The sequence below is a fragment of the Plutella xylostella genome, chromosome 26 (assembly GCF_932276165.1).
Source record: "Plutella xylostella chromosome 26, ilPluXylo3.1, whole genome shotgun sequence".
In the NCBI taxonomy this organism is placed as follows: domain Eukaryota; kingdom Metazoa; phylum Arthropoda; class Insecta; order Lepidoptera; family Plutellidae; genus Plutella; species Plutella xylostella.
The window spans coordinates 3,295,660-3,314,212 of NC_064006.1; the positions used below are offsets into that span (position 1 = coordinate 3,295,660).

Sequence of the window (18,553 nt, forward strand, 5' to 3'; positions counted from 1 at the left end):
GTTTTGTTAATCACGACGTCTAGCAAAGGGGGGGCCACCCGCGAATAATTAAAGCACGCCAGTGCGATTAAACTAATAATTTAAACTTTCGTCATAGCGAAGCGGAATTATTATTATTGCCGGGCGAAAGTTCGGTCCCGAAACGAGAAAGTAATTCCGAGGGGGGAGTGAGTTGCGCGGAGTTCGGGAAACTTTGCCGGGAGCGGACGAAAACAGATTTGGTGGCAAACAAAGAGCAGGCCGGGGGGCTACCCCTTCCGACAAGTTTTGATGGAAACCAAATAGGATTAACGCGAGAAAGAATAAGATGGCCCGGGAGCAATGGGCGGTCGAGTTAGCTTTGTTAACTTCTTGTCACCCGTTGAATCTTAACGGGCCAAGTTGGGAACTTATGCAGATTATTCATTGACGGTGGTCATGGCGTGGGTTCTAATGGGCTCAGTACTGGCACGTCCGGGCAATATCACCAGAGCACACACATCATTAATACTGGGGTATTCAGGAAGTACCAAATAGCCACTATATTCTGGAAATGTCATCATAAATATCGTATTTTTTTATCTCCGTAATTGGAATATTCGTCGAACATACGATACGTTTTGGTCTTTATGTAGTTCTGTATAACTGATATTTTATGTAGTTTTAAGTATTATTGAATTCGTGGATATGAATAATCGTTAGGCTTTTACACAGAAACGCTACCCACATTTTTACGTCCACGTGTAACACCATTAGGTCGTTGATCGAGTTTAAGTTACAGTAGGCCTGGCCTGCTACCGCTACCGTTCGACCATCTACACATTAGAGCATAACTTTATGTTTGTCACTGTGGTACGGGAGCTGGTTCAAATATAGTGTGTCGGAAGCGGCACTCACCTCGACTGTAGGGGCCCATTGTTGATGGGGCCCCGCATGCTATCCATACGCGCTCTCTTTGGCAGCATCTTCCGTTTGTCCATTTAAAGCGGCAGAGCCGCTTTAACTACTACACCGCAGCGCGTCACCTGAAACAAACACAAGGAGTCAGTCATTTAGGGCTTCTCTAGTAGTCATACAGTTCTAGGAATGCATGTACATATTAATTAATAATATGGGTGGTTGGTCTGTTCCATGGGAGTCAAGAAGCTAATACATACAGTAAAATATGATGGTAGGTTAGGTACCTAATTTAGGTCACAGTCATAACATCTTCGTATTAAATATATTTACCAAAATTCCTACAATTTCTTTGAAATAAGTACTTAGTAGGTACGTATATTTTATCATTACAATTATTCTCTCAATCATGTAAAGAACGTGCAAATAAGGCAACGTTTAAATAGGGTGTAAAACGTGGTCTATCGTCTGAGACGTAAGTAAATCTTAGTTACCGCTAGCCACATCGGGGATAACAGTCGTGCACGTTTTATCTATCTATAATATGTGTAGCTATTCGCAACATGCGAGTGACCCTAACTGCATAAAACATATTAAACAGCTAAGGGAATATGAAAAGAGCTATATCAAGTGTTCTGGAGTGGAGACCGCGACTAGGCAAACGTAATGTAGGACACCCTCCGGCTAGATGGGGTGGCGACTTGCGAAAGGTGGATGGTAATGATTTGGGAGATCCCTACGTCCAGCACGGGACTGTAATAGGCTGATGATAATATCAAGTGATGCAGTTATGAAAAATAGAACAATGAAGGAATAAACATACTTATTCACCTTAAACGTAAGCATTAGGGATCGATTCCCAAACATGATAAGATTGATAAGTATTCGATTAAAATTTACGTGATAATGTTATAGTTACACACACAACACACAAACCCAAATTACACAATGATCTATCAGATAGACTTTAAGGAAAATATGGTATTATAAATAGTTCAGTTTCCATTAAAATCCAAAATTAAGTACATTATAATCTCAGGTACATCATCACAATCTATTTCTATAATTTAATCGATACGTATTCATATTATAAACACACAAAAAGACAAGCATGTTTCTGTATTTAGATATCTACTATTACATGCAATGCCTATTTTTTATATTTTGACGGTCGAATGGCGTAGTGGTTAGTGGCCCTGACTGCTATGCCGAAGGTCCCGGGTTCGATTCCCGGCTGGGGCAGATATTTGTTTAAAACAGATATTTGTACTCGGGTCTTGGGTGTTGATATTTATATTTAGTATCTATCTATCTATGTATTTGTGTAGATATATAAGCTGTCCGACACCCATAACACAGCCTGGTTCTGCCTAGCTTGGGGTCGGATGGCCGTGTGTGAGATTTTAAATAAATATGTGGGGACCACATATTTATTTAAAAAAATATATATATATTGTTGATTCATGATTTTGTAAAAACTTACCGATAGGCAAGAGCTGTGATTAAGAATATAAGTAAAGGATTTAAAAACCAGTCAATATCAACTGAGAATACTGTAGTATCCATTAAGGCCGACTCGTTTTAAACAATACACAATAACTAATAATGTTTAACCAGTGCACCCATTTCGTGGCTAGATACTTACACATAGCATATCAGCTTATCACTACATAATAATATATGACACAAATACACGGATCAATAACAGTGGAACTTGAAACTCCTGAGGGGTGCAACCCTGCTACGGTTGGGGTAATAAATAAAATCAATGACAAACTGGATTGCATCGTCCACAATAAACCACGTGTTTTTAAGCTTCGTTAATCAGGACACAATGTTCTCCGAAGACTATTCAGGTCATTTAAGTAGACAATTCTGTCTGATAAGATTAAGACTGGGGATACCAACATTTTAATATAATGCTGTTGATACTATTTTATTTTAACCGCTTCAATCCATTGAAATCAGACATAATAGAAAATCTATCGTCGTCAGGCGCGATATCGCGACTTCTGGACGCAAGAATTTAAACTACAGCTGTATGTTTTTATTTTAATTAAATTAACTTACAGCAAATTCGTGCACAGTATGAACTAAAAAGAGGGCGCCCATTTAAACAGAAAAAGGATGTAGGAAAAGTTGTTACTGACAAACGTTAAAGTTAAAAGGAGGTGGAAAGAAATTAGTAAAAGATACGGACTAATTACTCACAATTGTTTGTTTTGTCTCATTTAGCCGGAGTGCCTCAAGGGCTGAGTCTTAGCTCGCACTGGCCCATATTACCTATGGAACAAATATCATCTTTCAGTCAATGGAATCAACTTATTCATAGACAAATATTATCATTTATTGAAGGTTAACTAAAGTGAAAATAACTCTTTGGACAAAATGAAGAAGCATATTGTGTGTAAGATATTGGGATGGAAAGTTTCAGAATCTGAAGGTTTTAGAAAGACATAAATAGGCTCAGACAGAGTAGAACATGTAAGGTTCGAAAGAATGAAAAATAAACATAAGGGTATTTCTTAAAAAAAACAAAAAAAAAATATTTTTTTAAAACTTTTTTTTTATATTTTTTTATTAATGTTATTGGAAAGTGTATTGAAAATAATGAATTTTAATATCTTCAATCAAGCTTAACAGGCTTTGCAAGGGGTAGAAAATGAGGTGTGAAAGTATGGTTGTGACAAATTAAATTCCTTGTTTAAAATTCGACTTTATGACTGAATGGCGTAAATCTCATTTTCAATATTCCAAATCAAAGTTTTCACAGAAATAAAATTAAAGTTTGTGCCTTCAGAATAACTATATATTTTTTTATAAGGTAGTTACGTCACATCCATGTTCGACATGGATGTGACATGTTAAAAAATGTCACGACCATGGCCTCAGAAAGCTATGGCTGTGACTGCCATGGTTGTGACATTTTCGCACCGTGCCTGACATTATTTTAAAATTCGTCATTATTTTTGCAATTTGTTACTTTTATCTGTAAGTACATTGTTTAGGTTATAAATTACGAAAAACAAACTGACAATACAGTTGAGCTTACCTTATATAACTTGAACACGGTCTGGACAGGTTCAGAGTGTTAATTTATAAAATAAAACATAAAAATTATTATTAATTTACACTCCACCATTCATGCCGGCCAAGAAAGGGTAGGTCATACAGTGTTGATATAGCAGAAAAATATATAGTTATAGCAGATACATGTCGCAAACTTCTACCCTTTTTTCAAGTGTAAATATTTCGACCCACGGCTGTGACAAAAAAACATCAGACAAACTTTACGAAAGGTTTTGGTTTAAACTAACTTAGCTAAACAACATGAAATATATGTATTGTGATAAGTTAATTGCATATAAAATGATTATATAATGTTTTTTTGTTTGAAATAGCACCAATTAATTCCAGAAAAATATATTGTTGAGTAATTCGGTGAGCGGACATCGCACGGCTGTGACATTTTGGGGGGGATATTGAAATCTATAAATACAAGGCTTATGTATTTTAATGCATAATTAACTTGCCTGTATGATAAAAAATATGATTTACTGTTTTAATTCATACCTAACAACTATGAGTGCTTCCAGCTAGCCGATTCTTACGTAAGACAGTATTTTTTATAAGAATAAGAAATACCCATAAATGTAAAATAATTATGTATATATTTTTTTCCTCGGGATGTTTTAGGTATTTTTAATTTGATTTTACCATGTGTAATAGACAGTACCTAACTGTCTATTGTTACTTTCTAAAGTCTAGTCTAGCGGGATGTGAGTGGTTTACCATTTAAATGGCCAGTTGAACGTATCAAAGATATCATACTTTAGATACCAAACACCAAACCATAATAAAACACTTTATATTAATCTTAATCGATTACAGCTAGGGAATACAAGCCCGGGATCCCGCTCCCCGGGATCCCGGGATCCCGGTCATTTTCCAGTCCCGAAATTTTTGGGATTAAAATTTGCCAATCCCGGGATTTTCGGGATTGACAAAAAAGGGAAAATTAGTATGTAAGGGTATTCTCGTAGCTTTGTTCTCATTAGTTAAATGTTAAATGATTGTTTTCTACCTGTGTGACGTCACAGATGTGATAATTTATAAACAAACTAGCTGTTCCCGCGTGCTTCGCTTCGCCTTATAAAGTTTTCCCGTGGGAATTCCGGGATAAAAAGTAGCCTATGTTCTTTCCCAGGGTCTAAACCGTATGTATACTATATTTTATTCAAATCCGTTCAGTAGTTTTGGCGTGAAAGAGTAACAGACAGACAGACAGACACAGTTACTTTTGCATTTATAATATTAGTTAGGATAGTTAGGATATGGATATGGCTAACACCGTTTTTGCCTGTTTATGAAAAGTAGAACTTTTAAGTTAAAGTTTTGTAATTGGCAAGGTCCAAAAAAATAATAGATTATTTAGTTTAGTCTAATAGAGCAATTATTAATCATATTAGACCTACTTTAAAAAAGAGTCAAGTAGCCTATTGTTTATCTTTTTTTAAGAAGTATATTTTTTTAACTAAGTATGGTCTGACAAAGTAAAATTATAAATACTGTGTCTCCAATACACGTAAAAACTTTGATTCGTTAGACGTGTTTTTGTTTGTGACCTTAATCCCAGGACTATCCCGGGATCCCGGGATTGTCTTCATCCAGTCCCGAAATCCCGGGATCCCAAATAAAGGCCGGGATTGTATTCCCTAATTACAGCCCATAATGAACGAGCCAAGTGAACGCCTGGCCACATTAGCATGTAGTAAGCCCTATAAGGGGCCACAACGGGCACTAACAACGTAAAGATCTGGCGATACGTCGACGTTATATCGTAAACAACGTTAACGCGGGCGGCGCGTCGCGACGCAGAGTTCAGTGTATCGAGTGCCGCGGTGACCTTGCGCGACCCACTTGATAAACCCACTCGCCGATAAGTGTAACTCGAAAGCTGCGTCTTTATCTTTTATCATTCGCGGTAAATGTGTTATACTGTGTAGTGTGACTTGGAAGGAGTTTGTTTTGCTAATTATTTATTGATTACTCGTAGTTATTATTGTTGTAAAACTAAAGTGGACAATGGACATGTTATATCTCGTATAATTATTTAATTATTACAGTTTATATTTTTAGATTCTCCTTATAATCAACAAAATAGAAGCTATAACTAGGTACGCAATGTACATTTTCTAAATATCTTTAAAATATAGACATATTTTTATTAAAAATTACTGAAACACAGAGCAAACTTCAGAGGTCAAAATCAGGGATGGTAAAAAAGAAGAAATTTCGTAAAGCGAACCAATCTGAAAAGGTCAGACAAGAGAAACGCTTTTGAAATATTAAATGAACTAGAAATGAGTTATCGTACTGAAGTAGCAAAGAAAATCTTTTTGGTTCATTGGTGTAAATAAATCGCTGCGGGGATGGATTTGAACAGATTATTATTGATCAGAAATGGTAGTAGCAGACATCAATATTTTAATAACATTAGTAAAAATGAGGTAACTGCTTTCAGTGTTGTCCCTGTTTTTTGTTTATTGCTGACAATCTATCTAAAGAGATAATTCGAACTATGAAATCAGTTATGAATTAATTATTTTCCTTTCGATTACTTTCTCCTCAATTATAATACATTTACGAGTAGTCATTATATCACTGTAACTTTTGCAATGTTCGTGAGTGTATTTGCCGATTTTTACGACTACTACATTTATCTAAGTCACCAATACCACACTATAGGCACCTACAGACGCAGTATTCAGTATAACATAGGCACAATGTAGCCTACACTAATTAGCGTGAGAATTTAGCTACATGAGAACTTGCTATTATAGCAACTGAATGTGCGACCAAGCCTTTTACAGTTCCATGTAGATTGCTCACGGTATACCTACTGATATGTTCAAACACTATGCAATAAACACGTTTTCGGAATTTAATACGTATAAGTTCTCTGGCCTGATTAATTTAACAAGAGGCCTTATAAGTTAATCTGTTTAGCGATCTCGAGAATTTCTCGCAGTAATTTAATTTTGTTAGTCCAACTGCGACGCTATTGGATATTGAATCAAATTTTAACAACATTAGCCCCCGATGGTAAAGTTTATGGATCTGTGCATGTTTAGGCAACTGAAGTCTGTATCTGAATCATATTGTAGCACACAAATATGAAACATATTGATTTGTGTTTTTTATTTTTTGCGTTTTATACTTTTATATTGCACGAGATAATTTCTCTCTCGTCTCATTAATCTTACATGAAGTGGCCACAAACTACACACAATGTATTTTCGCTCACTGTGCGGGGGGTCGAGTTTGCATGTTTATTTCCATTTGCATTTTTATCCACGCTGAAATCCTTTCCTCCATTTCGTTTAGTAGCTGTCAAACTCTATCTATTATGTGAAATTTTGCTTCACGATACGATTTTTACAGCGTTCTTTAGTTTCCCTCATATCCTAATCCATATATCCTGCGGATTATACCGACATCTACAAATTTACAAGGCTTATAGTAAAATTAATACAATAACTCACCAGCGCTGCCCTTGTGAAGTAGTGAAGCTGCGATCACCGCTCCATCGGCGCACCCGCATTGATCGACGCCGACGCCGGCGCCTCACTCACACACTCACGCACGAGTCACCGACTCACTCACTGCACTACACTGCGGCACCGGCCGTCCACTGCGGCTGACACTACACTTGGTTATGACACTGTATCACACGTGGCTGTCTCGCACTGCACTTACACCTGGAACAAATGAAAGTCTCACATTAGATTTGGTGATTGCAGTTACAATACATATATTTATTACTATTCATACACTAACACAGAACCGGGAAGTGTAGACTCAACAGCACGCGTAGCACAGTATGGCGGTGACAAGATATAAATGACAGCTAGTTGCAACAAATTGTGTGATACCAGTTGTCCTCACAAACGCTAACATGGCCAACACGAAATAATCACTACAAGATGTGAGTTACAATTTTGACAGCGAGATTGGAAGATTTGTCTTATTTCCTAACATGGGTGTACCAATTTAACCACACATGTCTCAGTTTGACATTTGTTTAGGTAGCCTTATATCACTCAAGTTCGAAGGTGGTGATAACATGTGACACAAATAATTATTTGTTTAGTTTTTGTTAATTTCATCCTTGCTCTACAAGAAGAAATGCAGGAAAGGAAAATTACTATGATACTTATAGGGAGGATGATCCGGCGACTCTAATAACCCGTTGAAAATGCTTTAAAAACAACATTTGTCAAAACACACATCCTCTTTTTTATTTGACTAAAATTTACTTATATGTAGCAGTGTTAGCTCAGACGGGTAAGCGCCCGCCCCTCACGGAAGAAATGTGGATTCAAAACCTGTCGCTCACATGTGCTAAGAAGTTAGATAGATAGACATTAGTTTGTTTGGAAGCAACTCAGTGCATATGTTTGCCCTTAGGAACAAACCACTGATTTTCAGTTGTCTCCCATATACTTTAAGTTTGCCTATTCACGCCAAAGTATGTAGGTAATGAAGTGGCTAGTTGAATAGTTTGAATGCTAAATGTGGAGTTCACGAAATGTAAATCATATAGATTGATTAGGTCCAGCACACCGGGCAGTCAGCGACTGATGCTATGATGACTGGTTGTCCTTTCACCACAGCGACAAACCCTAGTCAGGCTTTATTATTTATCAACAACACACTAACTAAAATGAAGTGGCTAATTGAATAGTTTGAATGTTAAATGTGGAGTTCAAGAAATGTTAATCATAATATAAACTGTACATTTAATAAGTCCGGCACACCGGGCAGTCAGAGACTGATGCTAATCCTTTCTCCACAGCGACAAACCCTAGTCAGGCTTTATTATTTATCAACAACACACTAACTATAAAAAAATAAGTGGATATGCTAGCATGTACAACTAAATTAAATGGTTATAAAAATATAATATTTTCTTTAGGTAAGTAACACATTTATTAAACTTTTAATTAATAAATTATAAAAAGTTTACTATTTCACACACCATAAAAGCATATTAGGTATTCTTAGTTATCAACTATCACAATAATCAGTCTGAACTTGGCTTATATCAGTCATCAAATAGGTCTCATAGTATGTATGCCAAGTTTTTCAACTTTTTCAGTTCGGTGCCGCTCCGGTTCATTGTATCACCACAAGGTTGCTGATGTCATCTGACCATCTTCAGGTGGTTTCTGCCAATAAGAGCTCTCTAACCGTGTCTAGGCCATCATTTTCTGACCGGTTTTGACCATCTTCCGTCTTGCCTACGAGCCAATTTCAATGTTCTGTAACAAACAAAAATGTTTCATTAGATTTTAGTTATACTTATGAACTAAGATTATGACTCCTATTGTCATCTTCATCATCACAGCCCATCACGTCCTCACTGCTGGGGTACGGGTCTACGGGTTTCCTTCCAATGAATGGCCTAGTTGACCAAGTACTGCCAAGTGAAAAAAGTTTTTTGAGTTGTTTTGTGTGCATGTGCCCAATTATAATAACATGTGACTGGTACTGGCACTTACCTACTGTTTTTTCCTTCCATTGATTATATAAATATTATTCAGTCAGGCCGTGGGACAAGCATCGTAGATGATATTCTGTTGCGCCCGTCATGATCCTGCCCGAGCTTTTGTCTCAAGGCCTTCTAGCTCCTGGGGCCGGGTAAACGGTGGGTGGGTCATCAGTCAGGTGGCATGCTGTTTTGTTCTTCGTCTCATGGAGCCGGTGCATAGGAATCGTCTGCCGAAGAACTCCCAAGGAATCTGATCGTGCTTGGTCGGGAGCAAGCTCGGTCGTATATTATTTCATGTGACGATGTCCAAGAAACTCAAGAAAGTAGTTAATGAGCCAATATGAGTCCATGGGGTAGCGCAATGCAAAAATGCAATGGTAATATTACCAAAATATTTCACTCGAACGCACCAAACAGCGAAAATTTTCTTCAAATTTGACGTTTGGTGACATTTAAATTGTCAAAAAACCATAGATAATACAAACAAGAGCCACAAATGAGGGATTTTCAAAAAAAAGAACGAATGAAATACATATTTCCACAGAGCAGAAAAGTTTCAGTGTCACTGTGGCTTATATCCAATCACACAAATAAAATGAGTCCCATGTACACCCTATGCTAACATTTAAGACTGATATCAAAAAGTGACTCAATTTAATCAGTCACTTCACATGTTGTCTTATTATGGCCATACTAGCCGTGCAGGAGGAGCATTTTATCCAGCAATGGATACTCTTCAAAAAATGCCAGGTAGGTACATTAAACAATTCTAGCCTAAAAAAGTTATAATCGTAGGATGAAATCCGAGTATTATAGAGAGACTTCTCTGCCAGTGCCAACCACACGTCCCTTGTTTATAAGCTGATGATGAAATAACAAACAAAATGCAACGCAAGTTGCGACATCACCAATGTTCAAAGGTTGTAAATAAATCAAATCAAACAACAGTACAGTTTACATTGTTATAGTGTTAGAATTATGGACGTGTTGTTCCCATCGTAAACAAACTGCATTGCAAATACTACTACAATCATCATAACCAATGTCAGCGAAACATAAAGACTTGAAAGACTAATTAAGGCACAATCTGCAGTATAGCATATTAAACGTTCATATTGTATAGCTCTAATGAAAGCGGCTGAGAGGTACCAGGCGAGCATGGGGGTAACAGAAGCAGAAACCGCATGCAGATTTGGTGTCAATAATAGGAAGGCACCGGGTGACTAATGGGAATGCAGCGCTGGCGCGATGGCGGGGCGTCTCGCAAGTTAGCCGAACAATGCGAACAGGGTCGGGAAGTTTATAAAAACGTCGCCAACTCGACGACAATGCCGCGTTGTAGCCGCGGGGCGCGGGGGGAAAACTTTTAATTGAAAGAGCCATTGATCGCATTCGCAAGCCTGATAAAACTTGGATTATTTGAGTTTGTAGTTAGCAACTTCGCTGTAAAGTAACGGTTAGAAAGTTTGCTGTTTTATCTAACTAAACTACATGATTTTTCGATGCATTATTTACTATCGGAAATCACAATCTACACATCGCTCTAACAGTGTAGCGAGCTCATCGCCTACATCCTTAGCAGAGCCGGCTCGGGCTCTACGTCTGCAATAGGACCGTATCCGTTTAATTAACGTTAGATCGAATTGCTTCTTATCGCCGATCCGATGCCAATTACCAAATGGGTTTTCTGTAAAGCGATCCGTTGTTGCGCCACTTGAAAGGGGTTTAACGGCCGACATTACGTTTTACTGCACAGAGTATTCGGCTTTTGTTAAAGCTAAATAAGTAGAGTATAGAAAATCATAAAAAACCCTTTCGGTTCAAATATTACTCTCACGACGCATAACATAAGAACAGGTTAAGATAAAGCGAAGTGATGGACTAGCAAGTCCGCTTCCGTACATATCTCACGCAATTTCACCTCAATAAAGCAATTTTGGCGATATTATTGAAGAGCTGTGCTTTAGAAAGCAATTTCGAGGTTTGTTTATTGGTATTGTCTTCTGAAAAATAATGGATAGGGTCACCCTTTCAGTAACTACTTCACAATGATGATTGTTTTCAACTTATTCATAATATTTAGTATTTCTGCACAATCACCCGGTAGAAACAGTCAATCAGTGCGACAGACTGAACTATGCAATGGCTGGCAGTAGCTGTATTGTGTACACTTGGCAACATAGACACAGCTATAGTGCGATTGTACAGGAGATACTGGGGACAATGCCTCCCTTTCACCGGCCACTATATGCCATACATGCAGGTATATAATACGTGATGTCTGTAGAGAGCAATCTCGAACCTAGACTGGGGCACTGTATTTATACAGTCGCATCTATAGCTAGATCGTTAGGGTTTTAGCATACATCGTCTTCTGATTGCTGGCTTGAACTGCTGCAAGAATAATTAACACTAGCTTCTAGAGATACTATTCGGTTGACTTAGAATTTATCAGCTAGTTTTTCAACTGAAAACTAGTGCTTTGGTGTTACTAAACTCATTTTCGCAATCAATAGCAAACAAAAAAAATCATTTTTTATTGCTCGCGAGTGTATATCATTTCTTTGTAGATACCTAGCATACCTACCAGATAGATACCTAGCATATTATTTACAATCATATGCCTAACAATTTAGCTACCTACTACATTAACAAAAGTTGAATTACCTACAACATTGTTCACAATGTTCACTGCATTACATCAACACAAAACTCACATACCTACATAACAAAATGAACATCCAACGGCACCGGACATAATACTCCATTCACATTCGATTCTTAGCACACGACTGATTAGCATGAACACCGCTGAAGTTCCGAACACTGAAGATGATGAGTTGATGAGTTCCGCGCACACACACGGAATGAATATCAATATTACCAATTTCAACTTTGATAAGTCAGCGGGAAACTTCCCAACTCACATACACGGGGGCAAACTTGATGAATTGAATACTCGTTCGATATTATAAGTTCTCGAGTGGAACGCGCCGCACTTGGAAAAACATTTCGACACGAAATGAGTTTCGAACAATTGTTCTTTCGACTTTAAATCATACATCAATGTCGGCGAAGTTGTAAAAACGTACGATTGATACAGAGATAGGGTCGGAAGTAACAGTCGGAAGAGTGAGTGAACTTTCTGTATTACATGCAGTTCACTCAAGAGTAATGCTTTAAGTTCCGTTAACTTCTTCAGGCGCAGTTGATCGTGAAAAAGATATATGGTAAAACAGTAAAAGGTAAGAGTCCAAAACATCTAATTACAATCTAACTTCAACCTCGCAAATAATGGAGAGTATACTGAGACGTATCATTTCTTCGTTATTGCCAATTTACAGTGATCCCAATCAGATATTTACTATTGTTGTATCTCAATGAGGAAGGCCAAGGACAGAGTGTTGTGGCCATCCTTGAGAAGGGAATCAATCTAGTCTGCTGACGACGGACGCCACGACTGCGTTTCAGGGGGGGCACTCTATATGACGAAAAACAAAGTTTCGGAGCGCTGCTGCGCGAGCCACGACTCCATCTCGTTGTATTAGACTTGCCGATTCGTTCGTTTTTCGTCAGTATAGAGTAACCCTCCAGATAACACAGGCCACCGAGCTTATCCAATACGCTTCATAAAGAAGTTGTGCCCAACACTCATAAACAAGCGGCCACCGCCCAGAGTGCGGAAACTTAGGCAGTAAGTCCGCAACTGACAACAGTCAAGCCGATAACGTTATTTCCCTTTACTATTAGCCAAGTTGCAGCGCAGTTGGGCCACACTGTGGAACTTGTAAACATCGCAGACGGGGGGCGGCAAGTTTTAGGGAGGGGAAGGGAGGGGGTAAAAACTTGTAACGTGTCATAATCGGGGGCTGCGGGTTGAGTGTAAGCACAATGTAGCGGCCGCCAAGTTACGCTCAAGATAACTTCGTTAATCTACGCTCAAGTTTCATTTTATAGTAAACTGGCTAGGTTTTTTTTTGCTAATGAAACTTAGCTTTAGTTTGGGCATTTTAAGAACTGGAAATCTGAATTTGTACAATAATCTGAATACTTTTATTGAAACGAATTTTTCGTCGGTAGCATACTTTGGAAATAACAAACCGGGGAATTATTTCTAACTTAATAGAGAAACAATCCCCATTTAAGGAGAAAGAGCAAACTTATAATGAAATTCACAAGCAATAAAAGTTCCCTTTTGACTAAGCCCCAGATATACATTTGCGCTTTCTGTTAGGGTGTAGATACACTAAACTATAATACATTTAAATACACTTTTGAATTAAATAATGTCTGTATGGTACGATATTAATTCAATTCATTAAAATATCAACTTCAATCGTTTGCCGTATAAAGTTAGTACAGCACTCCATTGATTTATAATTTTATTACAAACACACATAAATACTCGCGCCTATATGTACACCTAACGAAATCTATAGAGGTGAAATACTGCACTCGTGCCATATTAATTCAAGACTGCTCCACTCCTGCCACTTTCGGGCGCCATCGCCACCAAGACCCTACAGCAAACATGTGCACCCGGCCGGTTGTGCAAACCTACACCCCGCGGGCAGTGTGCGTGCGCCCTTACAGAGAACAGCAGGCAGACGAGTCGGCACGGAAACTTTGTCACAAAGAGGAGCAAGTTCCATTAAATCTTTCGCAACAAACTTGTGCCTCCCTCTTGACTCCTGTCCTCATATAAATACTACCGTTTCGACACTCCACTCGCCATGTTTATTACCACTGTATTGTTAAAGGATGTTTTGTGTGTTTTGTTTTATTTATGAGCTTGCGCCAGGATGCTTATAAATGTGCTTTCGATTGCTGGATTGGGTTCTGTCAGTCACCGTGGAGCTGCAGGTGAAGCAGCTCATAATTATGTATATACTAAACAATATCCTCTGGATCGAGGACATTTCAATTTGTTTCATTCGCGCTACATTTTTTATGTATTGTCTATTAAAAATAGCATTTTACGGTTGTGTAACGGACAAAATTCCATTGCAGAGCCAGAATCACAACTATTGGTGCACAGTAGCGTAGGTAGACCAAATTACAAAGTACCCAACAAGGTATATTCCAAGTTCGCAAACTCGCCAAAGACGTATGCCGCTTAAAAGTGATGAACGCCCGCGTGGAATTATTGATAAAGTTTTCAAATTAGCCGGTAAATTACAAGGATGAAACCGGGAGAGTTGCGAGTTGCGACCGGCGCGCAAACTTGTTCTTTAAGTTAGTTAAAACTAGGGATCACTTTAACGTGTTTTTGACGGATTAGCTGCCGAGAGAGTTGTGTAAGCCGCCGGCAACTACCCGCAACTTGGGGCCCGTGTGTACACTTGCACACCGCCACACGTGTCCGTGTGTAGCACAACTTGCAAGCAGCTGAAGTTACAGCTGATAAGTTTTACTGGTTGCCGGAACGAAGTTTTATCATTATCAAAATATAGTTTCCGTTTTTCCTCGTGAAAGGCTCATAGGGAATTAAATTCGCTGTCTAATTGTACACTGAATGCATAATGAGCTGATGATATGGTGGCACTAGTACTCACCGATATATAATCGCCATATTGAATCGATCGGTAAATAATACACTTAAATGTACTTTTTTGTAATTGAATCAAACGTATAATTATTTAACCTTTTCATTGTTGAGAACTTCACGAACAATAACTATGACGACACCATTTATTTAGAGAGAACAAAACACAAATCAGTAAGAAAATGTTTACCTAGTGAAGCGTACACAAAGATTGGAGGTTTTCCGACCAAACAAATTACATAAAGCTTTATTGTCACAAAATAACAATGGTTTTTCGGTTCTCGGTATTTTCTTTCAATAATATTAGCCTTCAGGCTTCAATCTTGATCTGGGTATTTTCCTCAGCTAAAGCTTATTTCTGTATTATTTATCAAAATAAATGTATACCTGTAAATATTTTAATGTACCGGAAAAGAGCAGAGAGCTTATACGATCGACCACCAAAGCATACCATTAAAAACATTAAGTCTCGTTTAGTTAACATGTGGTAAATGTTTTATAGAAATGTTTACACATTACGTAGGTACATCATTTACTGAGTCGTCGAATACATTTAAACATGTAAATATTTAATCGATAAGACACGGTTTTCTTACTATAATATGTACTAGGCGTAACCTATTGTTTTATCTAGCACATTTTTGTATGGTTCGATATTTATAAATAGCTTCATATGTAAATCCTTGTTATAAGAATTTAGATAGCATTTTGGGGTCGAACGTCGTCTATCAATAATGAATAAATGTATTAGGCAAGATTCGACGAAATGCGTATCAGATGTGGCCAGAAAATATTATCAGAAGTCAGAAGTAGTAACAGTCTTGTATACAGTATTAGTTTTTCTGCCTTCCTATGATCAATTTTGTCATACACATTTCTATCCTTCTACTTCTCTACAGCCAAAATAGTCTGCTGGACTGTGCCCACACGAACGGTTGTTATTTGATAGCCGTCGATATATTTCGCCGTTTATTTCGCCATGCAATCCTATCGCATTAGCAATGTAAACTTGCATCACCATCAATCTGAAACGCCACTTGTACGTCCGTCGGATCGCCGCAGTTTCCACAACTAGCTCCGCGCTACTAATCAACCTTTGCGGCGTGCTCGTTATCGTGACGCGTAAACACGTCCAGCGTCCAAGTAGTCTGACGGCGGCTCCGGCGGCCGGTGGATGTATTAGCGGCGTGGAGTGCCGGAGTGCAATTTGTCGCGAAGTGGGCCACGGCTCGCGCGGCGCGGCGCGTTCGATCGCGGGGGACGCGCACCGGTCGTTCACCCCGGGCCGCCATTGCCATGCCGCGCTCTGTACCGACGTACCTAGCTGCCCATTCGTTTTCTACTAACAGACGGAAAGGCCCCAAAGAGGTCAGACTCTCTGTCGAACTTTTTCAACTTGTGAAACTTTCGACAATGGCTTTTAGTGGCACAGTTTAGAAAGTATCGAGATACGTTGGCGGTTCAATGCAGATTGATAAGTGATATCATGGTAGGGCTGTTAAGTTGCCAGTATAACTTATAATTGCCGTTCACAGCAGAATTGCTTTTTGTAATGGGAACCATTGTATTTTGATTGGGTTTAAATTATTCTTTCTCTGGTATTGTGTCACTTCGTAGTCGAGCACGACCCATACCTACTCAAAACTTCAAGTTCCTACGAAACTAGCAATTAATTTAACAGGTGGTGATGTTTTTCAGTTGAATTAATTAGCATCTGCTTGTATAAACTGCACATTAAGCTTCGTTATGTACGCTCATTTCATATAACATATCTCTAACGAGCATGTAAATAACATAACTAGTATCAGAGAATCGTTGAATAATTCATGAAAATTAATCACTGTATATAATTTTACTGATCTAAACAAATACATGAGTGTGTCACATGATTACATTAAAATTAATAATGGATCAGTGAGAGTTAATCACGGCCAACAAACAACACATAGGTGTAAATATAATAATAGAAACAACTTTGCCAAAATGTAGGTGAATGCAACTACACAAGTAGCGCTATATCATTGGCAAGAAATCAAATACTTTATGGTAGATGAATTAAAAAGGGAAATGTAGTTTAGCTTTCACTACACAAATTGACATCGACCCTCACTAAAACGTTAGCTAAACCCATAAGCAAGAATTAATAAAGAAGGTAGACATTGGACAAGCAAACAAACGAAATGTGTGTTCAATTCATCACATAGAATAACAGCGGGGCACTGGAGACGCTAAAACCTGGAAAGCATTTGCGATTGGCATTCTATTCGCCGCGGCTACTCCCATCTAGCGATCCATCGCCGGTTTTATTTCGCGTGCGGTCTCAACCCCGTCCGAGAGGCTTTGTATCGAGTGCGCTCAACTTTTATTTTCCCAACGCAGCCGCCAGCGGAACGTACAAAACAAAACGAGGCTGCTTCCTGCCGCGTCCGCGCGCTGACACAAAGGCGAACTGCCAACACAAGTACACAAACGGTACATTTCAAGTTTGGCCGTTTTGTCGCATGTAATTGCCGGTATTATACGACATAAAAGGGATACTAATGACTCTTTACGGAGCATCTTTTTTCTCCAATCGTCGCTCGTGCAAATGTTTCTCACGCGTGATCGGCGCAATCGTTCATTTCTCAGAATTGTTTTTGAAATGGCACATATTATTATGATAATGGCTTGTATTACGGCGATGGCATCAAATCTAAAAGCTTACACAGATGTTTGAAAAAGGACGTTAGTAAAAAGTTTAGTTGCCAGGTCTACTATCCTAAAAACTTTTTAATACTGCTTGATCTCAAGTATGTGAGAGTAGGTGTGTATAGCTGATGGATGACCTAGTTAAGTGTGTATGTTTATGAGCATTTAATCTCTTATTGGTATGAAGCGCACATAGCACCTTCCATAAAAACGCACAGACAGCCACATTCACATAAAACGTGGTCGGCCGGCGCGGCGACTGTAATTCCGCCGGGTGCGCGTTTCGCAAGCCGGTTCGCTCGCAGGCTGAGTCGGCATTCCTCTAATGCAAACCAAGCGGAAGAACAAAACGCCGAGCCAACTGTCTTTCCGACAGATTATTCCAACGAAAACAGCCGCGTGCGCTTTTATTTAACCTCGCCAACTTCGTATTATATCACGTACACTTTCAAACAACTACAGCTATTCAATGCAGAGTCTATCAAGGAAAGTAGTGGCGCAAGTTACATGCATCTTAACTGCGAGAGAAACTCGAGTATTATACACTGGATGGTAGTTAGCGGGAGCAAAGATCGCGGAGTTTCCTTTGCAGCGGAATAGAAAGGGTCACGGGTCGACGCACAGGTCACCGCCTGCACCGCTGTGTGCAGCACACACGCCACACAGCCACACACCCGCCCGTCTACACTGAGCAACTTTCAACTGCACCCGACTTGCACATTACACTATGTGCTTTCAAATAACAAGTCCGCTCACATCCCGAACTAACTTAAAAGGACGTTGACGCTATAACATAATCGGCAAAGTAAACATGAAAAGATGAACTTCAAACATTTTAATGGCAAGTTAACAGCACCATTTGTCGGTTATTGGAAACGGTTGTATGAATT

At 38.8% G+C, this 18,553-nt stretch overlaps 1 protein-coding gene across 9 annotated transcripts in view; it reads right to left on the reverse strand.

The window, feature by feature from the left end:
* The window catches only part of LOC105384532 (C-terminal-binding protein), a 59,088-nt gene that overhangs the window by 14,072 nt on the left and 26,463 nt on the right, over positions 1–18,553 (reverse strand). For 8 of the 9 annotated variants that reach the window (XM_038111722.2, XM_038111726.2, XM_038111717.2 and 5 more), the window contains 3 exons: positions 7,422–7,637; positions 3,088–3,159; positions 877–1,004 (listed from right to left, as the gene is read on the reverse strand). In XM_038111722.2, the coding sequence (XP_037967650.1) occupies positions 877–959 (83 nt within the window). In that variant the 5' untranslated portion in view covers positions 960–1,004; positions 3,088–3,159; positions 7,422–7,637. The remainder of the gene's footprint in view (positions 1–876; positions 1,005–3,087; positions 3,160–7,421; positions 7,638–18,553) is intronic. The other variant, XM_038111718.2, reaches the window with a different exon arrangement.